At 39.9% G+C, this 21,745-nt stretch overlaps 1 protein-coding gene and 1 long non-coding RNA gene across 5 annotated transcripts in view; both read right to left on the reverse strand.

The window, feature by feature from the left end:
* Window positions 1–593: 593 nt before the first annotated feature.
* LOC115658821 lies at window positions 594–5,889 on the reverse strand. Its single transcript, XR_004002391.1, has 3 exons — window positions 5,352–5,889; window positions 3,261–3,443; window positions 594–2,483 (listed from the first exon to the last, which is right to left on the reverse strand). It is a non-coding gene; the product is annotated as an uncharacterized LOC115658821 (long non-coding RNA).
* Window positions 5,890–6,144: 255 nt separating this feature from the next.
* The window catches only part of MARF1 (meiosis regulator and mRNA stability factor 1), a 37,747-nt gene continuing 22,146 nt past the window's right edge, over window positions 6,145–21,745 (reverse strand). For 3 of the 4 annotated variants that reach the window (XM_030577039.1, XM_030577038.1, XM_030577041.1), the window contains 13 exons: window positions 21,380–21,499; window positions 20,761–20,936; window positions 20,138–20,358; window positions 18,757–18,899; window positions 17,350–17,483; window positions 16,495–16,697; window positions 15,621–15,848; window positions 14,911–15,141; window positions 14,522–14,734; window positions 12,921–12,981; window positions 12,681–12,818; window positions 10,951–11,121; window positions 7,211–9,730 (listed from right to left, as the gene is read on the reverse strand). In XM_030577039.1, coding sequence (XP_030432899.1) covers window positions 9,495–9,730; window positions 10,951–11,121; window positions 12,681–12,818; window positions 12,921–12,981; window positions 14,522–14,734; window positions 14,911–15,141; window positions 15,621–15,848; window positions 16,495–16,697; window positions 17,350–17,483; window positions 18,757–18,899; window positions 20,138–20,358; window positions 20,761–20,936; window positions 21,380–21,499 — 2,275 coding nt within the window. In that variant the 3' untranslated portion in view covers window positions 7,211–9,494. Of the gene's footprint in view, window positions 6,599–7,210; window positions 9,731–10,950; window positions 11,122–12,680; window positions 12,819–12,920; window positions 12,982–14,521; window positions 14,735–14,910; window positions 15,142–15,620; window positions 15,849–16,494; window positions 16,698–17,349; window positions 17,484–18,756; window positions 18,900–20,137; window positions 20,359–20,760; window positions 20,937–21,379; window positions 21,500–21,745 lie in introns of those variants that run through there. The other variant, XM_030577040.1, reaches the window with a different exon arrangement.

Here is a 21,745-nt window from a genome sequence, read left to right on the forward strand (position 1 = left end):
TCTATCTTCTTGCCAAGAATTGTTCCCAAGAGGACATTTTCTAATAGCTTTGCCTAGTTGTATGATTTCCAAGTGATGGATCTTCAAAAGCCTAAGATCTCACTTTCATGAATTTTTTTCTGATATTCAGCTTAATTTCCCTCTCACCTTAATTCTTACTACCCCAATAAAACTGCCACATACCCCACCTGAAACTTCTCTGTTCTTCCTTATTTGTAGATTTTTGTCTTCCCTTTAGTTGTCTTAGCCCATGATTAGAACTAAGCAAATATTTAACTTTTTTGACAACCCCCCCCCACCCCATTTAGTTGAAAACTGAAAGTGAGAGGTTTTTTTGTTTTTCTTGATGAATTAAAAATTGGAAAAAAATTGTTTAGTTGAATTAAATGTTTTGCTAAACCAGAAAATTGAGAAGGGTTTATTTTGTTTTGTTGTGTTATGTTTTCATCTTTTAAAAATTTTGTAAACAAATCTGGCTAAATTTCTAAACAAAACATTATTTTAAAACAAAGTTGAAATGTTTCATTCTGAAAATGTTAAAAACAACCAATTTAATCTTTTTATTTTTTTTTCATTATTTTTATTTGGCCAACATTATTTGCTCCGAAACTGCATTTTTCAGCAAACTTACTATTCAAATGTACAATTTCACCCAGCTCTACCCACAATACAGAAATAGATTTCTTTAACATTTACTCATATGTCAATCTGACTAGCCTCCTAGGTTATTTTGTTGCTCATCTCTGAATCCCTTCAGTTTATTAACAGATACATTTTATCTTTATTTTACAGATAAGCAACTAGATGCAGATATATTAAGCCACTTACTCAAAGCCTGTAGCAGTCAAATAGCACAACAGAAGTTTTTGGCAGTCAGAAATATTGCACACGTCTTGTGACTCCTAGTCCTAATGCTTAATGCTTGAAGTCCAGTATCCTAATCCTCACTTGGAGATCCTGGGGTGTAACTTACTCCTGGTCCTCTGTTTGAGGCGAAGATTAATTAGAGGTTCCTGTTCGTGCTCTGCTACCACACTGGACTCCCACCAACATAAAATGATCTCTTTGAAACATGATTAGTATAGCAGATCTCCTATGTCAAATGCTTACAGCTTACCACTACGTTTAGCCAAGCCTACCAAGTGGCTCAAGGAAGGCAAAGCACACCAGCAAGTGCCATTCTTTGCTCAAAGGGTAGAATCAAAGCTCTTTAAGAGACACCATGCAAGGTCCTAAAATTATAACCTTAACATTCTATTAGTGGCAATGAACAAATGACATCAAGAAAAGGGAAGGAAAAACTTTTTGCCTTGAACTGCAATGGGTGCTTCTGGCCTCAATGAAACTATCTAAGCCTCCATGCCCAATGGGGAACATCTGGCAGTGGCAGCCCTTAAACTGACTAGTCATAAGACAGACACTGCTCTCACAAACCACCCATGCCAGTGGGCGATCCTCCAGAGAGGTGGCCTGAGTGGCTCATCCAATAAATCGAAGTGTGCAACATTACTATAATACAATAGCATTTATAGTAAAGAAAACTGGCAATACATACACTTGGCACTATAGAGCCACTCAAGTTCTAAGGCATTTCTCTCTCTGTACTTATATATCTGTATCACATTAACAACTGTGGTACACATGAAAAAAACAGCCATCAAATGATGAAAATGCATCTTAAATCTTTCTGCCAGGTACTCTCAGCAGCAAAAGGGCCAGGTTCCTTCTGAGGAGTTAAACACTGGCTCAGGCTCCCACCCTGAAACCTGGGAAACCACACACACACACATACCCACCACCACCACCCAGCCTAGGCACCCTTTATGGGCAATACTCCCCCATTCACAAGCACTGCGTCCAGGGGTTTAAAACAAAGAGAATGTATTGGGGGCAGGGGTGTGTGTGTGGGACAACAGAATAAACTTAGGAAAGCCAACAATTAATAAATTAACAGCGCCTATTAGATAAGTCTCCCCTGCCCAGGGCATCCTAAGAACAGTCCCAGCCTCAATCCCCCTCTTGCAGTGGTGGGAGGCTAATGCATTTTAGACACTTCCCTCCTCCCCAGTTCCCCACTCACAGTTTGCTGACCGGGGCTAGAGAAGTCCAAGGATTCTGGCAGGTCCAAGGATTTGGTAGCTGACTGGGATGCTCCAGAGGCTCCACCACCTAAGCTGGCTGAAGCGATGTCAGCTTTGAGTGCTGGGTAGGGAGGCCTGCAGCGGAGTCCCTCAGGTAGGCTGCTGCTCTCTGCAGGTTCAGTCCGTTACCTCAGTGTTGTCACCGGTCTCAGTGCCGCTTCAGCTCAGCCCAGCCCGTTGCCTCAAATCTGCTTCAGCTCCCCAGTCTATTGCCTCAAATCCCACCCAGCTCAGCTCATTGCCTCAGATCCTCCTCAGCTGAGTCCATTGCCTCAGATCCACCGCAGCTCAGTCTGCTACCTCCAAGCTATCCACTGTCTTGAAGCTGGCTCTGTGCCAAGCCTTTGGAGAGGGATCAGAGGTAGAAAGGATTCTTAACAAAGTCCTTACCACCAGAAAGGCATTCTCCCAGCACAAGGCCGGAGCCCCTTTTCCTATTTCCCACTTTCTCCTTGTAGCCCTGCCCAGGCTACTACCCAGTTATACCTGCCTGCAGTGTTGGCCACGGAGACTCCTCACATCAGGGACCTTCGGTGTAGTTCTTGTCCTGACATTTCCACAGTTGACAATAGCATTTATTGCCCCCCAAACTCAAACACTTAACTGTCCGTTAATCAGAATTCTCCCAACTGTCACGTAAGGCCTGGCTCATGCCGTCATTTCCCCATGCCAACCAACAGATGCCAGCAGAGAGCTCCCCGGTCCACATAGAGTTCTCAAGCAGCTCTAGGCCGCACTTCTCCCTATTCACCAACAGGTGTCAATAGTGAGCTCTCTACTGTCTAGGGCAGGGGTCGGCAACCTACGGCACGCGAGCCGATTTTTGATGGCACATGGGGCAGGCTGAGCCTCTCATCCTGCTGCTGCTCTGGGGTCCCACTGCTGGTCCCACTCAGCACCTGCTGCCGGCCTGGGTGAAGGAACCCCAGGCTGGCAGTGGGCTGAGACCCTGGCTGGCAGGAGCTGGCAGCTGAAACCCCAGAGGGGGGCTGGCGGAGACACTCAGCCCACCCCTGAAACTTTAGAGCTAGGCGGGCTGACCCGTTCAGCCCACTGCCGCTCTGGGGTTCTGGCTGCTGGCCCCTTACCAGTTGGGGTCCTCACTGCAGCCCCACTCACCTTGCTTCCGGTTGGAGTTCCAGCACAGGCCCCCTGCAAGACAGGGTCCAGGTTTCCAGCCCTGCTCAGCCCTACCAGCCGCCAGTTCCTCACCTCAGCTGCCGATCTGGGGTTCCAGCCGCTGATCTCCTGCCAGCTTGTTATAAACTTACAACTCAGAAGCCTGTGTGCAGCTTAAAGTATCTAAATAGGTGCCACCAGACATTGGAAAACTCAGCAAGGAAAAGCAAGGGCAAGGATCACACTAGACTAACAAGACCTGCATTTTAATTTAATTTTAAATAAGCTTCTGAAACATTTTGAAAACCTTGTTTAATTTACATATAACAGTAGTTTGGTTATATATTATAGACTTATAGAGAGACCTTCTAAAAAACGTTAAAATGTATTACTGGCACATGAAACCTTAAGTTAGAGTGTATACATGAAGACTCGGCACATCACTGCTGAAAGGTTGCTGACCCCTGATCTAGGGCTTCAGGCCACAGGGTGCACAGAGCATTAAATGGTGCTCCAGTATTTGGGAATAATTAAAATATTATTATGAGAAATTACTGTGGAAAAATATTAAGTTCAGAAATGACTATGTCTGCAGATTTGTCAGTGTTTTAGGCAACAAGTCCAGTGCACTGTGCTATGTATTCATAAAATACTGACCCCATGGTATGTTGGAAATGTTTTGGTATGTGCAAATGACATCAAGTCAATCTGAGTCCAGTTTTGGATAAAGTCAACTGAATAAGAGGGTGAAACCTGCACTCTTGTTGTAAGGAGAGTTTTTCAAGAGCATAAAGGGAAGTTAAGCACCTAACTTGCCTTTAAGAAAAAAGAAATCTCCCCCCACATCTCCTAGGAAGGACCTTTATGGTCTAAGGGAAGAGTTGAAGGCAAGTACAAAACCCCCACAGGACTGTGCAAAATACATTACAAATGCCACACACATGATTTAGGTTAAAATTTGTCTTATGAATTTAGCTCTGAGACTAACTTCAGGAGATAAGAAATCATTTGACCATACCATGAGCATGCAGCATACAGGATTATCACCTACAGAGTGACTATCAATAAAGTGGCAGTGACACCACCACATATAATTAAAAATGCATCCAAATCTTTTTTATATGTTGCCATGGAATATTCAAAATTATATTTGGTTAGTCCTGAGGGCAGTATTTGGCCAGGCAAAGTGAGGTCTAACCCTCAACTTAATGGTGTTTCTCTGCTGGTCTATAATGCAATAACTTTTGAGCACCATATCCAATCAATTAAAATGTCAGGGAACGTTCTAGGCATCAATGGACACAATTCTATTTTTTGTGCAACTCTGAACACCAGAAAAGCCCAAGTCAGAGGAATATTATGGCTCCCTGACTTTGATGCTTCAGAAGAGGAATCTCTCTGCCCTGCTGCCTACATGAGAGGGAACAGCTTAACTTGTCTTGGGCGAAATTTCTGTGACCTGGAGTCTACCAGAAATAGGACTTACAGGGAGGAACCAGGGACTTAGGGGAAGAAGGCAAAAAGAGTAAGGGTGTGTGTGTGGGGGGGGAGGAACAGCAGGAAGCAGAGGAACGGGATAGTAGTGTAGAAAGTAGAGGTAGAAAAGGTAGGGAGCTGGAGAGAACCTGGTAGCAATAGTGATGGGGCAAGCAAGGCCCTGGGGGAAAGGCAGGGTGCTAATGCTGAGGGGAGCAGGAACCCAGGGAGCATATGGACTTAGTGATGAGGGGAAGCAGGGAGTAGAGGGGTGATGAAGAAAGCAAGGTTTTGGGGGTGGGGAGATAGGGAAGGGAAAGCAAGTACCCTGGTGGGAAAATGAAGATTGGGAGAGGGAATACAGAGACCCTTGCATGCGGGACGGGAGTTGCAGGGACAGGGGGGTCCCTTAAATAAAGTGACATGGCAGAGTGACACAGGGATCTTGTGAGGGGAGGAAATAGAGGAATGCAATGAACCCTTGGTGTGTACAATGCACTCAGCCTACAGAAACAATGAAACTTTAAACTCTCCCCCGCTCCCCAGACCTCTCCTTCCCAGAGGGAGGAATTTCATGGACAGCTGTGTATTGTATATTGAGTACCAGATACTTACTTTCAGGTGTAAATTTGTGATTTTTCATCTTGCTGTGCTTTGGTGTTCTTCATTTAGGAACCTGATTTCACTCTCAAATCCTTCCCCACTACTTCTTTGCGTTTTCAACCCTCCCCGCAAATAGTAGTCAAACAGGAACAAAAAAAGTTACATGAAACCAAAGACAAAAACCTACTCCATATTACACCTTATACTCTTGTAAGATGTAAGGTGGGCAAACCTAGCAATCTATATTTCTCAAACACTTCCAATTGCTTGCTTAATTATTAAATTTATAGCCTACTGATTTATACAAACTGAGATTCTATGAAAAGACTTATTTACAAGAAATGATAGGGTGACAAGGCGAAAATGAAACAAGAGAAATGGTTAAAACAAGATAAAGTAAAACCAAAAAGTCAACATTTGTCTGCTGAAGTTAAGTTCCATGTTAAGCTGTGACCATGATTTTATTTGTGCACACAGTGGGAACTTGCACAACTAAAAAAGGTAGGGTTGCCAACTGTCTAATCACACAAATCCAAACACCCTTCCCCAAGGCCCTGCCTCCCCTCCATTGCTTGCTCCCCCCCACCCTCACTCACTTTCACCAGGCTGGGGCAGGGGTGCAGGCTCTGAGCTGGGGCTGAGGAGTTCAGAGGGTGGGAGGGGGCTCTGGGCTGAGCCTGGGGCAGGGGTTTGAGGTGGAGAAAGGGGCGCAAGCTCTGAGAGGGAGTTCAGGTGCTGGATGGGGCTCAGGGCTGGGGTGGGGGTGAGGGCTCTGGAAGGGGGCTCAGGGCTGGGGCAGGGGATTGTGGTGCAGGCTCTGGCTGGGTGGCACTTACCTCAGTCGGCTTCTGGTCAGCAGCAGCCTCTATGCCTACCCTGGCCCCGCACTGCTTCCAGAAGCGGCCTGCACGTCCGGCCCCTGCAGCGGGAGGGGCAGGCAGTTCCACGAGATGCCCCTGCCTGCAGGCACCGCTCCCACAGCTCCCACTGGCTGCAGTTCCTGGCCAATGGGAACTGCGACGTTGGCACTCAGGGCAGTGTGCAGAGTCCCCTGCCCTCTCTCCCCCTTGGGCAGCAGGGATGTGCCAGACACTTCCAGGAGCTGTGCAGAGCCTGGGCAGGTAGGGAGCCTGCCTTAGCCCCGCTGCACTGCCAGATTTTTAGCAGACTAAAATCTTCCTGTTTGGCTTCAGTAGCCTCTGGGAAATAGAGTCTGATTCCAGGAGACTCCTGGCAAAAAATCAGGAGGGTTGTCAACCCTAAAAAAAAAAATGGAGTGTGTGTGATTGTAATTATGGGACAGCGGTTACAGTTTTCATTAAACTACAACAGCAGTTCTAGAGAATCCTTTTGCTTCTACCCACCTTCATTTCTCCATTTAAGAGCAATAATTTATGGCATTCATCTTGTTTACCTGGGTATTTTATACAAGTTCTCCATTAATCTTAAATTAAAGTAGCTGCAACTAAAATTGCTCACTTCCCTATTGAAAGTAGTGCTTATTCAGTCAGGACCTATGATGTATATGAAGCAGCCTTTGTGCCAATAACATATAAACGCTTGAGGAGTTTTCATTAAAAGAAACACATTTTTTAAAAATCTAGACTAGTAAAATTTCAGGACTTCTGGTACGCTCATCCAGCTCTTCAAAAACTGCACAAGGAATATATTTATATCTCAATTGAATAACTGGAATTTTAAAGAATTTCATGGGAAGGTTTGCTGTTGGTTTTAATCTGGGTTTTTACAGAACAAACGTTTTACTGCTTTACTTTGCAGGATGACTGAACTTGGTGTGAGTAGGGGGAAAAGTAGTAAACAAGAATTCTAAGATATTTGTCTGTTCTTAGGTAAATAAGGCAAGAGTTATATGCTTGCTTGAAAATTTTATTGACACAACCGTTTGGTCCCAACACACAAAACAGCACTTGAGCCACAAAAGAAAGTGTCTAACAAAATAGACAGCTATGAAAAACATTCTTCTTCTCCCTCCCACCCCGAGAAGATATAGCACACATAAGTTGAGGGCTTCAGTGACATTTTTTTTTTTTTTAAACAGACATGAATCTAAATTAGTACAATTAATTTGTAAATTAAAGAATATCACGGTCCTAATAGTTTTGAATCAGTAAGTCACATCATTCAATTAACCTCTGGATAAAAAAATATATTGCAATTCAATTGGCTATTTTGTTACTGTATGAACACAACTTCCCCAAAATGTATTGTATTACTTTCAAACAGCAATTGAATCAGAATTACACATGAATCAAAAATATATATATATATATATGCTGACCTCCATAAATGGTATAACCACCACATTCACATAAACATAGTACAGAGTTGTACCTCCATTTTTCCTCTATAGCATCAATTATTTGGTTTACTTAGCACTCTGGATGACTTGTAATTGTATCTCATGAAAATATAGATTTTACAATTTTTTGCACACACTACTGAAACAAAGATCTAAATGATCACTGTTAACCTTACAAAATCCATGTAAGGTGATAGCAGATGTATTACATTTAACTCATGAAATTATTAAAAGCATTCTAAAAAAATGTACATTCTGTTTCTGCTTTCTTTAACACTATGTCTGTAGAGGTTTAATAAGGACTCAAACACTGTGCCATAATGCTCAGAAAAACTTCCAAGTGTTTCCCTGTATTCATAATGGCTGTAAGTTTAGTATTGGTAATACTTGGCTATATTTAAAAGATTTTTTAACAAAATCTGACTTGTAAAATTCTGTCTATAGCCATTATTTCGTGGCATTTTCAACTGCTGGCTATGAAATCTGAGCCCACTTTCCATCTCTCTTGTACATTACAAAATATAATCCATCTAAAAAAGAAACCATTCAACCAGTGGAAAACCTTAGGTATACGTTCTTTCAATTTTACAGGAAATTTAGTCTGCCTGGCAAATACAACCCATTGTAAATGCCAAGTTTACCCAAAATAGGTATAAAGCCTCACTCACAGGACATTTCAGCCAACTAGAAATAAGGTCATTCCCACTGGTTTACCTTCCTTCCAAAGGCTGGCCTTTCCAAAAGCCAACACAAAATACCACAAAAAACTGAAAAAAGCTTCCAAACACTAGAAGTAAATATTAGAATAAAAACAGACACAGTTAAAAGACAACGTGATGAAGAATAAGCTTCCCATTTACCAAACATGCTTAAAAAATAGAAAACAAGGTTAAGCAGAATAACCTTGGCATTTCCACATACAGCTAGAACTTTCCTTGCAAGTGGAAATAACATCAATATCTTCCATCTTATAGCACTTTATATCTCCTGCTCTATGATCCATAATTTATGCATTAAATGCATATTTTACAAATATTGGAATCTTCCTAGTAACCTCATTTCCAAACACAAGAGTGTGTCTTCATTTTACTTTAAATTCATGACACCAAGACAATCTTTTTTCCTTAACCCAATCCATGTCAAACTGGAACTAAACATAAAAGGGAAGCTTAAAACATCCTCAACTTCCTAGAAAGCTCCTCCACGGAACTGAAAGTTTCACAAAACATTTAAAACAAATTTTGCAATAAATCCACATAATCTTCTACAGACATCTTTACGTGAAAGGAATTACAATGCAATTACAAATCACCAGAAGGTGCACATAACATAAGCTTTCCCTCAATACAATCAAAAACCCACCACACAGTCATTCCAAGCCAGTAACGGTTAAAATTCCTCAACAGGCTTTTAAAGACAGATCATGCATTTTACTAATACTGTCTGAAACAAATCAGTAAGCAACAGCCTATAGAATATATTATGCTACATGTAGGATTACACCACCGATGAGGCTTAAAGAAAATAAAATCCATTCCACTTTAGTTGAGCATATTTTGCTGTAAATGAACACAATTGGTTTGGGGGGGGCGGGGGGCGGAGAAAAACTTGTTAAGAATAATTTAATGAATACTGGAAGTTTTTTCAAAATAATAAAAATAGTTTGCCCTGCTGACAGCTGTGTTCAGTGTAAAAAGAACAAAATCTTCACAGAATACATCTAAATACAAATTAAGTGACTTCTAAGCCTTCTCATTAAAATACATAAGGGCTACCAAATAGCTATATTTTTGTGCAGAGTCCAACAGTATTTGTCTTTCCCACTAGAAGAAAATTTAAAGCTTGGTTACAGGTGCAAGTGAAAAGTTTGCTGCCAATTTCACTTTGTTTTTGTGTTGTTTTTTGGATGGGCTGTCCATTGCTTCCTTGCTTAGTTGAGTTTCAGAAGATTGGTAAGGAGGCACTGAAGAATTCTCTGTGGCACTAGATACCACAGGGCCACAGCTCAAGTTTCTTTTTGCTACTGTGGTAACAAGTCTGTTTTTTTCTTCTTCTGTTAGAATCATCATCTCTAAAATAAATACAACAGCTAAATTATTTACAAATATTTTATTTTCAAAATCAGATTTGTTTACAGCTATGCATTGATCGCCATATTTGGGGTCAGGATGGAATTTTCCTCCAGGGTAGATTGGCAGAGGCCCTGGAGGTTTTTTGCCTTCCTCTGCTGCGTGGGGCATGGGTCACTTGCTGGAGGATTCTCTGCACTTTGAGGTCTTTAAACCATGATTTGAGGACTTCAATAACTCAGACATAAGTTAGGGGTTTGTTACAGGAGCTGGTGGGTGAGATTCTGTGGCCTGCATTGTGCAGGAGGTCAGACTAGATGATCATAATGGTCCCTTCTGACCTTAAGTCTATGAATCTATGAGAATCATTTGATAAAGAGTTCTCTCTGTGCGGAAGTGTGACTAGTAGATTTAAGAACCGTGGCACACTGATTCAGTTCTCATCTCTGCTGTTAATTTGATGTTTGGTTTTAACACTAAATATTTGTCTTGGTTTATCTATCTGTAAAATGGGTCTAATTCACAAACCACAATAAACCATCTCAAATACTTCATATGAAGTACTGTAAAACTACTGTTAAAGAGCTGCTGCAGGTCGCTAAATTACTGCCATGTGCCACTGTAATGATGACTGCATCTTTATTGAGAAGGAAGTGATTCCTGTAAAATTCTGCATTTACCTCACAAGAGCACTGTCGATTAATTGTTGTAAAGCACTGACAGCTTCAGATGGAACACCTCCATATAAGGTGCAATATATTGGAAGCAAATCCATAAGAAGTCAGTGGATCATGATCAGCCATTTGTTTGATGTTTCATTTTCAAATTTTAAAAAAAGTTATCAGTGAAGTCTGATAAGTACCACGTAGGCTAGGTCTACAGTTAAGATGAGGTGTAGAGTACAGGCACTACATGTGTCGCTACATGTCACAGTGAAAGGCTCCAGCAGGGAAAGGTTCTGGCAGAGAGGAGGCAATGGGACACTGCATTGCTAAAAGCAGCAATGTAGAGAAGGGAGGTACTGCTTAAGCATGTAGAGAGCCATGTAGAGTATATAACCTGGAGACTCAGGCACATAGGGTACTCTACTTGCCTAACCTGTCTCTCACCACATACACTGCTATTTATACTTATTCTAGCTGGGCATGCAGTGTCTACTCTATGGGCCACTGTAAATGTAGACCTAGCTTCCAGATACCTGCCTATGGCTATTAACTCTTACCAGATAGAGGTGGAGTACGTTCCTCAAACTGAATGAGGTCTGCAGATTCAAGAATGACTGGATCAGGTCTCAGTTGTGGGGATGGTAGGCAGGAAGGAACTGGTTCACACAAGAGGTCAACAGGTGATGTATTTGTGAGGCAAAGGAGTTCTTGTTCAGTGTGATTAGAAACTGCAAAAATAAAATCTTTCAAAATATCTTTCAAAATATCACCAATTTTAAATACCTAAATGCCATAGTAAATATATTAATAGCTGATAAATGCTAAGTCTGCAGCAAAAATGTTTTAAGGGGATTTACTGACTAAACCCAAACTGAAATTTGTTCAACCCAAAGCCTGACACACCCCAACTTCTTGTAACATGACCTGACGTTCATCAAGCTTGGACCCTGAAAGAGAGAGGCAAGGGAGTAAGTTCCCGAGGAAGAGCTTTTAAGCAAGCAAGTCAGCTGCCATACTCAGACACTATTTCCATGTAGGCATACCAAGCTCCTACCAACCATTACAAGAGGACATGTTCTCTTAAAGAACTGATCCCTAACCAGGTACGATGTTAAAGAACGTATTTAATTGCATCTTGAATGAGGCCTGGATGTAAAAGTTGGATGTAGCTATGTCAACTTAATAGGTGTGAAAAATCCACATCCCCTGACCGACACAGCTATGCTGACCTAACCCCCAGTGTAGGCACAGCTATATTGTCAGAAGAATGCTTCCACTGTAGCTCGGGGAAGTAGATGAACCCCTTCCATCAGTGTAGGTTATGTCTACACTACAGGGTTATATACCAGCATACCTATGGCAACGTAGCTAGGCCAGCAGAGTCTCTGTAGTGTAGACATACCCTGAATCAGTAAAAGCAGCAGAGTGTCCTGTGGCACCTTATAGACTAACAGACGTTTTGGAGCATGAGCTTTCGTGGGTGAATACCCACTTCGTCAGATGCATGGGTATTCACCCACGACAGCTCATGCTCCAAAATGTCTGTTAGTCTATAAGGTGCCACAGGACACTCTGCTGCTTTTACAGATCCAGACTAACAAGGCTACCCCTCTGATACTTGAATCAGTAGTGAGTCAAGGGCACATTATCCTACTCCTCACAGAAATAGACCTAGTAGGTTCCTCCCAACATCAACTAAAGCTTCTGTCTCAAGGGCCATTCTATTATAGTAATCCAGCATGGAGGTGACAAAGGAATTGGTAACCATGGCAAGGTCTGTGCAACAAGGCCCAGGCTCCTGCCTACCTGCAGCTGGAAAAAAAGACTACACCAACAGAACTACCACTGCTATTAGCAGATGTAGCAGCAGCTAGGGAGAGCTAAGGCTGCAAATTATATGCAAAAAAAGGAAGTACTACAGCTGCATGTCAAGGTACAGGTACTCTGCTCGTGGAATCCCCTAGTAGGCCATCATCATTTGCATTTAATTTCACTTTAGCATGTCTTCAACTTCCATGGAGGCGAAGGGAAGTAAGGGAACTCATCTGAAAAAGGTTTTCTGCAACTTGGAATATCCAACTTCAGAAGCACACAGAAACAGGCTCCACCTCACATAAAGAGGAATGTATGTCTAACACCTTTGTGAAAGAAGTCTGATAGCTTTAAAAACTCCTTACATCACAGAAGTTTACTTCAAATAACTAAGTCACACAGCTCTTTCCCCATGCTGCTTTCAGTGTATTTCTCCACAGACTGAAGAACTTTATATACATTAAGTTTGCATTACCATTGCTAGGTGTTCCTAGTTTTGATTCCATTGATGCAGTGGATCCTAGAATCTCCATGTGTCCATTACTGTCAGTAAGTTGATTTCCATGATCATCCACATGATCAGCAGGGGAAAAACTGGGTGAGCTAAAACGAGCTTCAAAAAAAGGGAAGTTAATTTGTCTCTGATCACCTCTAAAAAGATACTTGTAAATGTCAGTGTGATAGTTGGCTTATAAAGTTCAATTGGCTTACTTACTTTTCATGTCATTCTTTAGTACTACAATTCTCTTATGCCCATGTCCTTTGATCCAGACCACCTACAAGACAAAAAGAACAACGTAACCAGAGTGCACACACTAACCTCAACACCTAATCCATACTACTCCCTAGTTCTCACACACTATGAAAAAATTTCTAAAGGAATGCAAGCTAACTCATACTATTCACATTAGATTGCCCAATTAGAAGTCTTGTCTTGATAAATAAAAAGAGATGCTAAACAGCACAACAGGATGTCTGAAGCTCATGCATTTTTCAGCCCCATATTTTCAAAACAGATTGGGGAGCTGTTACTGCAAACTGCTCTCCAAAAAGATTAGTTTACTTGAAAAGCTTAAGACCAAAGATTTTTTAATATCTTAGAGCAGGGGTGGAAAAACTTTTTGGCATGAGAGTCACATCTGGGTATAGAAATTGTATGGCGGGCCATGAATGCTCACTAAATTGGAAGTTGGAGTGCATGAGGGCTCCGGCTGGGGGTGCAGGCTCTGGGGTGGGGTTGGGGATGAGGAGTTCAGGGTGCAGGAGGATGCTCTGGGCTGGGACTGAGGGGTTCGGAGGGTGGGAGGCCGATCACAGGTGGGTCCGGGGCAGGGGGTTGGGGCTTGGAAGGAGGTCAGGGGGCAGGCTCCCGGCAGCGCTTACCTCAAGCAACTCCCAGAAACAGCAGCATGTCTCCCTCCAGTTCCTATGCGGAGATGAGGCCAGCAGCTTTGCACGCTGCCCTGTCTGCAGGTGCCGCCCCTGCAGTTCCCATTGGCTGTGGTTCCCGGCCAATGGGACCTGCAGGGGCAATGCGTGTAGTGGAGGCAGTGTGCAGAGCCCCCCTGGCTGCCCCTACTCGGAGTCGGAGGAAGGACGTGCCGCTGCTTCCAGGAGCTGTGTGGAGTAGGGCATGACCCCAACCCCGCTCCCTGGCTGGAGCAAGGCAAGCCCCAGACCCCACTTCATAGTGGGAGCTCGAGGGCCAGATTAAAACATCTGCAGGGCCGGATGTGGCCCCTGGGCTGTAGTTTGCCCATCTCTGTCTTAGAGTGTATAAACCAACTGGCTGACATCTGAGATGCCACACTAAAATTCAAATATGTGGCATTCCCATGGCTTTTAGATTGGTAGTAAGGGTTCAAAGTTACATGGCTACTGGGACATTATCAGGTAAACTTAGCACAAATATGCAACTCAGCAACTGCAATACATTGTTTCTCTTTAGCAACTATATGAAGAGTCAATTCTCACTTGGTGAATGCTAACAACATTTCTGATCCATCAAGGAGTGGGGGGGTTCATGGAGTTTTTACTGCATTTTTACTTACATATGCATTCATTTGATTCAAGCAATGAATACACTGAGTAAATATGGCTCTGTTGACCAGTCCAGTCCAGCAAAATTGAGATTGTTAAAATATGTAACATGTCTATTATGAATTTCTTTGTAACTATAGCAGCAGATCATACAGAGTATGAAGCAGAATTTCAGTTGCATAATGTATTTAGATTAAATGCTCTAAGAAACTGTTTACTGAAGCCATTCAGGAATCTTAAATTAAGATTATGATGCAGTAATAAAGTTCTTCAGACCTGTGGAATTGCTCCCAAGAGCTCTTCTAGACTATTATATCCATATATTTTGGGCTGCAACACTTCTCCTGTATATTTGCTATATGCTGTTGGGAACTCGTGAAGGAAGATCTGCTGATAGTGGTACGTGTGAAGCAAAGACCTCACATTCTTTGCAAACAAATACAGATTTGTAAGTTTCACATATTCTTCTGCCACATCATTGGTAAAAACCTGCACAAAAGCAAAGAAATGTCACCATATAAACTTACGCTTCTGTTAGTCTCAGTAATATCCTTTGAAAATACATGGAAGCACCACATACTGTGTCATAACTAAAGCCAAATAACATGGATAAGTTTTAAGTATGGTTCTAAAAACCAAATCAGCTTTCCTAGTAGTTTCCATACCTCAACCAAGTAAGGCAGACTCTTCAGGAGTTCAGTTAAGGTCATAAATCCATATTCACATGGATTAAGGGGAGCACTGTGGATAGTTTCATAATGCCTTTTAAGCTCGTCAACAGAAAGAAAGGTGGTTTCATCCCAAGACATCATCAATACCAGTAGTTGTGCAGTCAGAGTACGTAGAGACTTTCTATTAATCAGCTGAATCTGTTTACCAGATTCTGTGTCAGCAACCTGACGAAGTTTGATGTTAAAAAACAGAAGAAAAATGAGTAAGTCGCAGTTCTATAAAATGGGTATAAAATAGGTTAGGCCTTTTTGGATACAACTATTTTCCATTAGATAATCTAAACTATAAAAGAAAAAAAGCTTTCTACATGGAAATATTTTGACCTTAGAAATAATTCTGCTGCAGCAGTTTTATAGTCTCTGGTGCTCTATAGGACAAAGCCGTTTACAGGTCTATGTATTTTCTTTCAATCAGAAAAAGTCAAAGCACCAATTCTCTGAGCAAAACACTAAGGAATTTCAAAGGGAGGGGGAAACCCAATGATTCCCATTGCAATGAAATAAGGTAAAAATATCAATTAAACATGCAATCTTGATATTTAAAAACAGTTTAGACAGGGAATTTAATGTCTTTGGTTCTACAAACATGAAATCATGCCTTTTTTTTTTTTTAATAATAAAAGACCACACTAAAAACAGTTTACCTTCACAACGTGGCAAAGTTTTTGCATTAAAGCTAGAACTGAGCTGACATCGTAGTCATGAAGGCGCAATGTGTAACCAAACGTTTTACTGTATTCTGTAAGTAAATCAGTCATCATAAGACAGTTGTCTTTCTGAGATCGCAGCAGTTTAACTAACTGGGCTGCTAGAGCTTTGACCCGTTCCACCTCTGTCAGAGTCAGAATTTTTTCCTCTCCGCATTCTAATACCTTAAATAAAATGAAATCATTTTTTAATTTTAAGTTACTCTTTGTTAATGAAGTTACTTACCTAAACTGACCGGAAAATCCAGTTTGCAACTAACATTCAGTAAAGGATATTAGATATTTGTGTGACTATTTTACATAACGATTCAGCTACTTTACATAAGGTATCTACATGAAAGCAAGCAGAGTTAACAGACATTCCTCAAGAGAGACAAGCAAGTAAGTCTTGCTTAAGCTACTGAATTTAGTCTGCTTTTATTGTCTAAACTAAGTGAAACAGAGAAAGTAAATAAAAGTTTGTTGTGAACTAGATTTTTAAAATTCAGTTTCAATATTTTAAGGTTCGTTACAGAAACTTAAAAAAAAACAAACACACACAAAAACTTTTAAGTATTTAACCTGATAGCGTCCTTTAAAATAAATAAATAAATAAATAAATCACACACTTTCTGTGGTCTATGAAAAATAGTAAATATAACTAGCCAACCAAGTGTAATCATGAAAGGTTAGAAGTGCAGGCAGATACACAATTCACAACTCCTAGTGAAGTTAACTACCTGGAAATAGCTCTTGATGATAGTAAAAATACAATCTATTCCGGTATGATCTGAAAAATGCTTAAATATACCTTAACATTTCTAGAACTTACTTGCAAGACATCTGGTATGGCTTCAAAAAGTTCAAGGAGTTTGGTAAACCCATAATAAGCAAGTTTGCACTGACGGCCAAAGTGGTGGTGGTAAGAAGGAATAAATTTATTAAAGGGCATTCGGAAATGGGGTTGATGACGCAGCAAGTCAACTACCTCCTTAGAGAATTGCTTTGTTCTTTCAATTTCTTCCTGGGTACGTTCTGAAAGTGAAAGACATTAAAACGTAGTTAGTTTACAAAGCAAGAAAGGATATATAAAGAAAATACAGGGCATCAACATTAGCATATTTTTAGCTTCGTATCAGCTACAAAAAAACACACCTTTTTTTTTGTTGGAAGAACTTGCCAATACAGCAGAAAGTCTCTGCCATGTTTACATATTTACTTTGTAAAATAATAAATCACGTGGCAATCACTGTGCAGTATTTACTAAGCAAGTTTTCTTGTCTCATACTCCAACAATTTCTCCCCCTCTAGCCATCCTGCACAAAGTTTAACTAAACTCAATATTACCTAGTAAAATGAATACAAAATATGACACTAACATAACATTCCATTTATTCCATTACAGAAATTTTGCTTTTTAAATGGCTAGGATTATACATAACTACCTCTCAATCATGGGATTATGATATATAATGGCATAATCTGGCAACAAGCACACAAGAAAACCGTTAAAGGAGAGGAGAGGGACATCTTAATTATACATTTGTATTTGTATTTGCTTTACCCAATTAGCTAATTTGAAGTTATGTGAGAACACAAAATATACTGGCAATAGTGAAGGCAGAATGTTATTTTTATAAATTAATAAACTATTATTTTACAAATCAAAATGATGATATGGCCATACCTCTTTTGGGGATACAAATTACCATTTCACTGTCTTGCTGAGACAAACAGATTGTTGTATCTGGAATTTCTGATATTATATCTGCCAACTCACACACTCCATATTCAGTAACATCCCAATCTTTAGAGAAACACCTGAGTAGTTTAAAAAGAAAATTTTAAAGCAATTTCAGAATGTTGATGTATTTTACACAGGACAATTAAATGTGAAAGTTAGCAATCAGTTTGCACAAACAAAAAAAAAAAAAAGAATTATAATTAGTTATCAAGACAGAACCCACACTTCAATGAAATGAAAGGCATTTTCACACCGCTAGTGATATAAGCACTTAAGAACCCATAGACCCAGGAGACATTTGTAAATCAAGTGCACAAAATCAAATATTCCTATTAACTTCAGAACTAAGTCATACACTGGTGCTTCAGATGCATGTGGAATGAAGCGTGAAGCTATGTATACCAACTACTGGGTACCTCAGACCGATTTAAATGATAAAAATGAGAATTTAAAGAACGTTACTTCACTAATCCAGAATTTTATATAGTAGCTTTGGAGTTAAAAACAAACGAACAAACAAACCTTTCACAAGACAAACAAACATGGCCTATTTTCTTGTACTGCAAGAAGGCAGCAATTGCCATATAATAAAACTTCATGTGCTATAGTCTCCTGAAGACATGTGTCAGCTGCTACCTCCTGACTTCACACTAGGGAAAGTAACATGCTGACATTGATTTAAAAAAGATTCTGCTAATCTAAGACTATCAGAGAGATGGAATGTTACTGGCAACGTGAAGATAGCACTAATTCCTCCTTGGATTTTTGCCCATTATTACTCCCCCAATCGATCAGATATCCTTGCTACAGCTACTAAATTATACTGGTTTGAAACCCCCCACCGCCAGTCCCTTCCTCCTCTTTCTCTCTCCATGCTTTAAAAGAGACAGACAGACAGTCTCCTTTTCCACTAAAAGGAAATAAAAAAAACCCAAAACCACAAAATAGCACCTACTTTCTCAAGCTAGTCTGCATTACAAGTATGCCATGCACTGGTGAATAAATGTAATCATTTAACCGCATGCCTTAAGGAGCAAGTTAACAAGATATAGTCCCCTAATTTGAAGTAGCAAAGTTTTAAGGCAATTGAAAAATTAAGTGCTAAAGTAATGCTGTACTACATTCCAAAAAGTTCCTATAGTAATAATGGACTTTTTTCAATCCTTTCTAAAATCTGATAAATTTCATCTTCTGATAATCTAACATCACAATGAAAAGGCAACAATGTAGTATGTTTTTGTATTAGAATTCTGAGTGCCAACCCCTCTTACTCTACACTTTTAAAGAAAAGCAGTGGAAAAATGTGGACAGCAGATGTCTTGATATTTGGTAAAGACAAAAACAACTTACCAGTGATAAGCCTGTAAGAATTCTCTCACAATAACTTGTTTACTGGCCTGGGATTTGAGAAGTTTCAATAAGTCTTGAGTGAAACGTTTTACTTGGGCCCTGTATGTTAGGGTTAACAAGCGTTTAGAGCCCATGCCAAGAATCTAGAACATAAAACAACAACAATAAATCTCTTAACAGCATAAAAGCCAAGCAGTGATTTCTCAGCACTGATCACTTGTGACCTCCTGCCACCCTCCACAGTAAATAATGTTATAAGCTATTTAGGTAAAAAGGAGGACAGACTGTGGTAAGAAATATCAAGTGCATTACTATGAGAAGCTCTCTTTCCATATACTTCCATAACAAATCATAGATCATTAGGAAAGCACACCAAACGCTTCCTCCAAGAGAAGTGACATACCTGCTGTAAGAGGTGATTTAGTGGAGGTTGTTGTAAAATCCACAATAATATGCTTTCTCTAAGACCACCTAATATGAACAAATACACTACTAAAAAGCTACGTGTCCAAAAGACTGTGTAGGATTCCCTGATCACTCAAACAGTATCACTTCATAAAAATCAGGACTACTCAGTTTGAGACAGTCCCAACTAGTAATACTGATGCTCTGCTCTATCTAAATGCAGGTGAGACTATTATCCAAATAGCCAGCTAACCAAGGCAGCTGAAGAGAACACCACAAGCGTGAAGACAGAAAGGAGACTTCAAGATTAAACTACATAACCTCAAGTTTGAGCTCCTTGAGTCTACCACTAAATATTTAGCTTAGTAAAAAGAAGGTTTAGCAGTGGACTTGATCACAGTTTACAGGTACCTAAATGAACAACCAATATTTGATAATATGCTCTTCAATCTAGCTGACAAAAGGTATAACATGATGCAATGGCTGGAAGTTGGGACTATATAAATTCAGACTAGAAATAAGGCTAAGTTTTTAAATGTGAGGGTAATTAACCATTTGAACAATCTACCAAAGTTCTCCACCAGTGGCAATTTTTAAAATCAAGTTGATTAATTTTCTAAAAATAGACTCTAGGAATTATTTTGGGGAAATTCTATGGCTTCTGTTGTACAAGAGATCAGACTAGAAGTGACTAGATGATCATATCTGTGGCCTTGGAATCTATGAAAGTTAGATCTAAGAGAACTTCATATATTCATAAGTTCTGAAAACACAATAATAGCTGTCATGGTTATAATCTCAAAAATAAATGAACTGAGAAACAACTGAATCCTAGGTACAGCCATCTCCTTCGTAGAAATGGACAAGGTAGGTGAACAAATACATTCTGTGCCAACCACTGACACACTCATGAACTCAGCTGATTCAAGCAGTGAATATATGTGTAAACAACGTCACTTTTTTTTTTTGAACTCACTTGTAATACATGTGGCACTGCTTCTAGTAACTCCATTAACTTGGAATACCCATAGTCAGACACACGACACTGCTTTGCAAAGTGATGATGATATGTTGGGATGAATTTACTGACAGGTATGATACACGATGGTTGGCTTTTAAGTAGATCTATCACTTCTCTACTGAACTGAATAAGCTGTGGGTTACCTACAGGGCTCTTCGAACGTAAAAGCCAAGGATCTAGAAGGAGAAATTTTTTTTAGAATGAGATGTTCATTTCAGATACACATTATATTACTAAGTTTATTAATACTATTCCTCCACAAATGGGGGAATATCTAAATAATTTTAGAAATGTGTTAATATGCACTGAAAACAACTTAAATACTCAAATTTTCTATTGAAACCTTTGATAAGAGATCAATTTACTGTATGCAACTAATATGAGCAGAACTTTTCTTTGAGACAGACACTTTAAAAAACAGACTTAAAAAAAAGTTATGAAGACTGAATAAAAAGGGTACTAGTGCTAAATAATTTAACCACTATTAAAAAGAAACAAAAAATCACAGTGAAAGAGTCCTCCTTTTACTGCTGGTTACCCAGTTGCAAAGAAAAAGCCAGATAAAAAGTGTTACCTACCTGTAGTTGGGGGTGGTGGTTTGTTGTGTATCCACTTAACAACTTTAATGCTGTTTTGGGCAGTGGCAATATTAACTCCAGGAACACAGGTGATAAGATGCTCCAAGGGAACACCTCCCTGGCCTTCCTGCACCATTTTTAGATCACTGAACTCTGACGTATAACAATCAGGAAAGCTTTAAAAAAGAAAAGTGAGAACAGAAAAATTCCAAATTACTAAAATACTATGAACAACAATCAATAACCAATAATCCCCTCCATAAATACCAATATAAAGGACACATTTCCTGCACAAAGAATTTTTTAGACATCCTATTGACAAAATTATCCTGTGACTGTTTCATAACCAAGACACAGCTTAGATTTTGTATGCCTTTAAAATACAAAAAAACCCAACCCCACATGTATTGAAAACTTTTTTTAAATCCACAATAAAAGTAATCTTTATTCAACTGCTCCCATATTTTTTGATAAATGAAGCTCAAGTAGCCAAAACAATTACCTAAGAGAAACAGCACTTCATCATGTTCATAAAAGTTTCATTAGAAAAAGAGAGATGAGATAAAATCCTTACCATATCTATTCATACATTAAAAGAAACACAGTTAAGCATGTTTACCTTAGCAAAGGCACAGTGCCCTCATGGGTCTGCAGCAGACTGTGCACTTGAGGTGCAAATGTCTTCAAAGACAAAATCACAAAAGGAATTTTGTAGGAGTCTGGATCAAATTCATGTTCACTGTAATGACGAGAGAAGTACTTAACTATGTTTACATCATGCTCAAATTGAAGAAATGTGCATATAGGTACAAAACTAGTGCAAGCTGGAGATAAGGTTGAGAAAAAACTAGAGCATGGGGGTTTTCATACTTTTCACAGTATAAACTACGTTAGTTTCTTGGACTACCTCCCCACCCATTCACATAATATTTATATAGCAACTACAGCAATTGCTTAAATGGAGAAGTAACATTAGATACTCCTG

This window comes from Gopherus evgoodei, chromosome 10, assembly GCF_007399415.2.
Source record: "Gopherus evgoodei ecotype Sinaloan lineage chromosome 10, rGopEvg1_v1.p, whole genome shotgun sequence".
Classification (NCBI taxonomy): domain Eukaryota; kingdom Metazoa; phylum Chordata; order Testudines; family Testudinidae; genus Gopherus; species Gopherus evgoodei.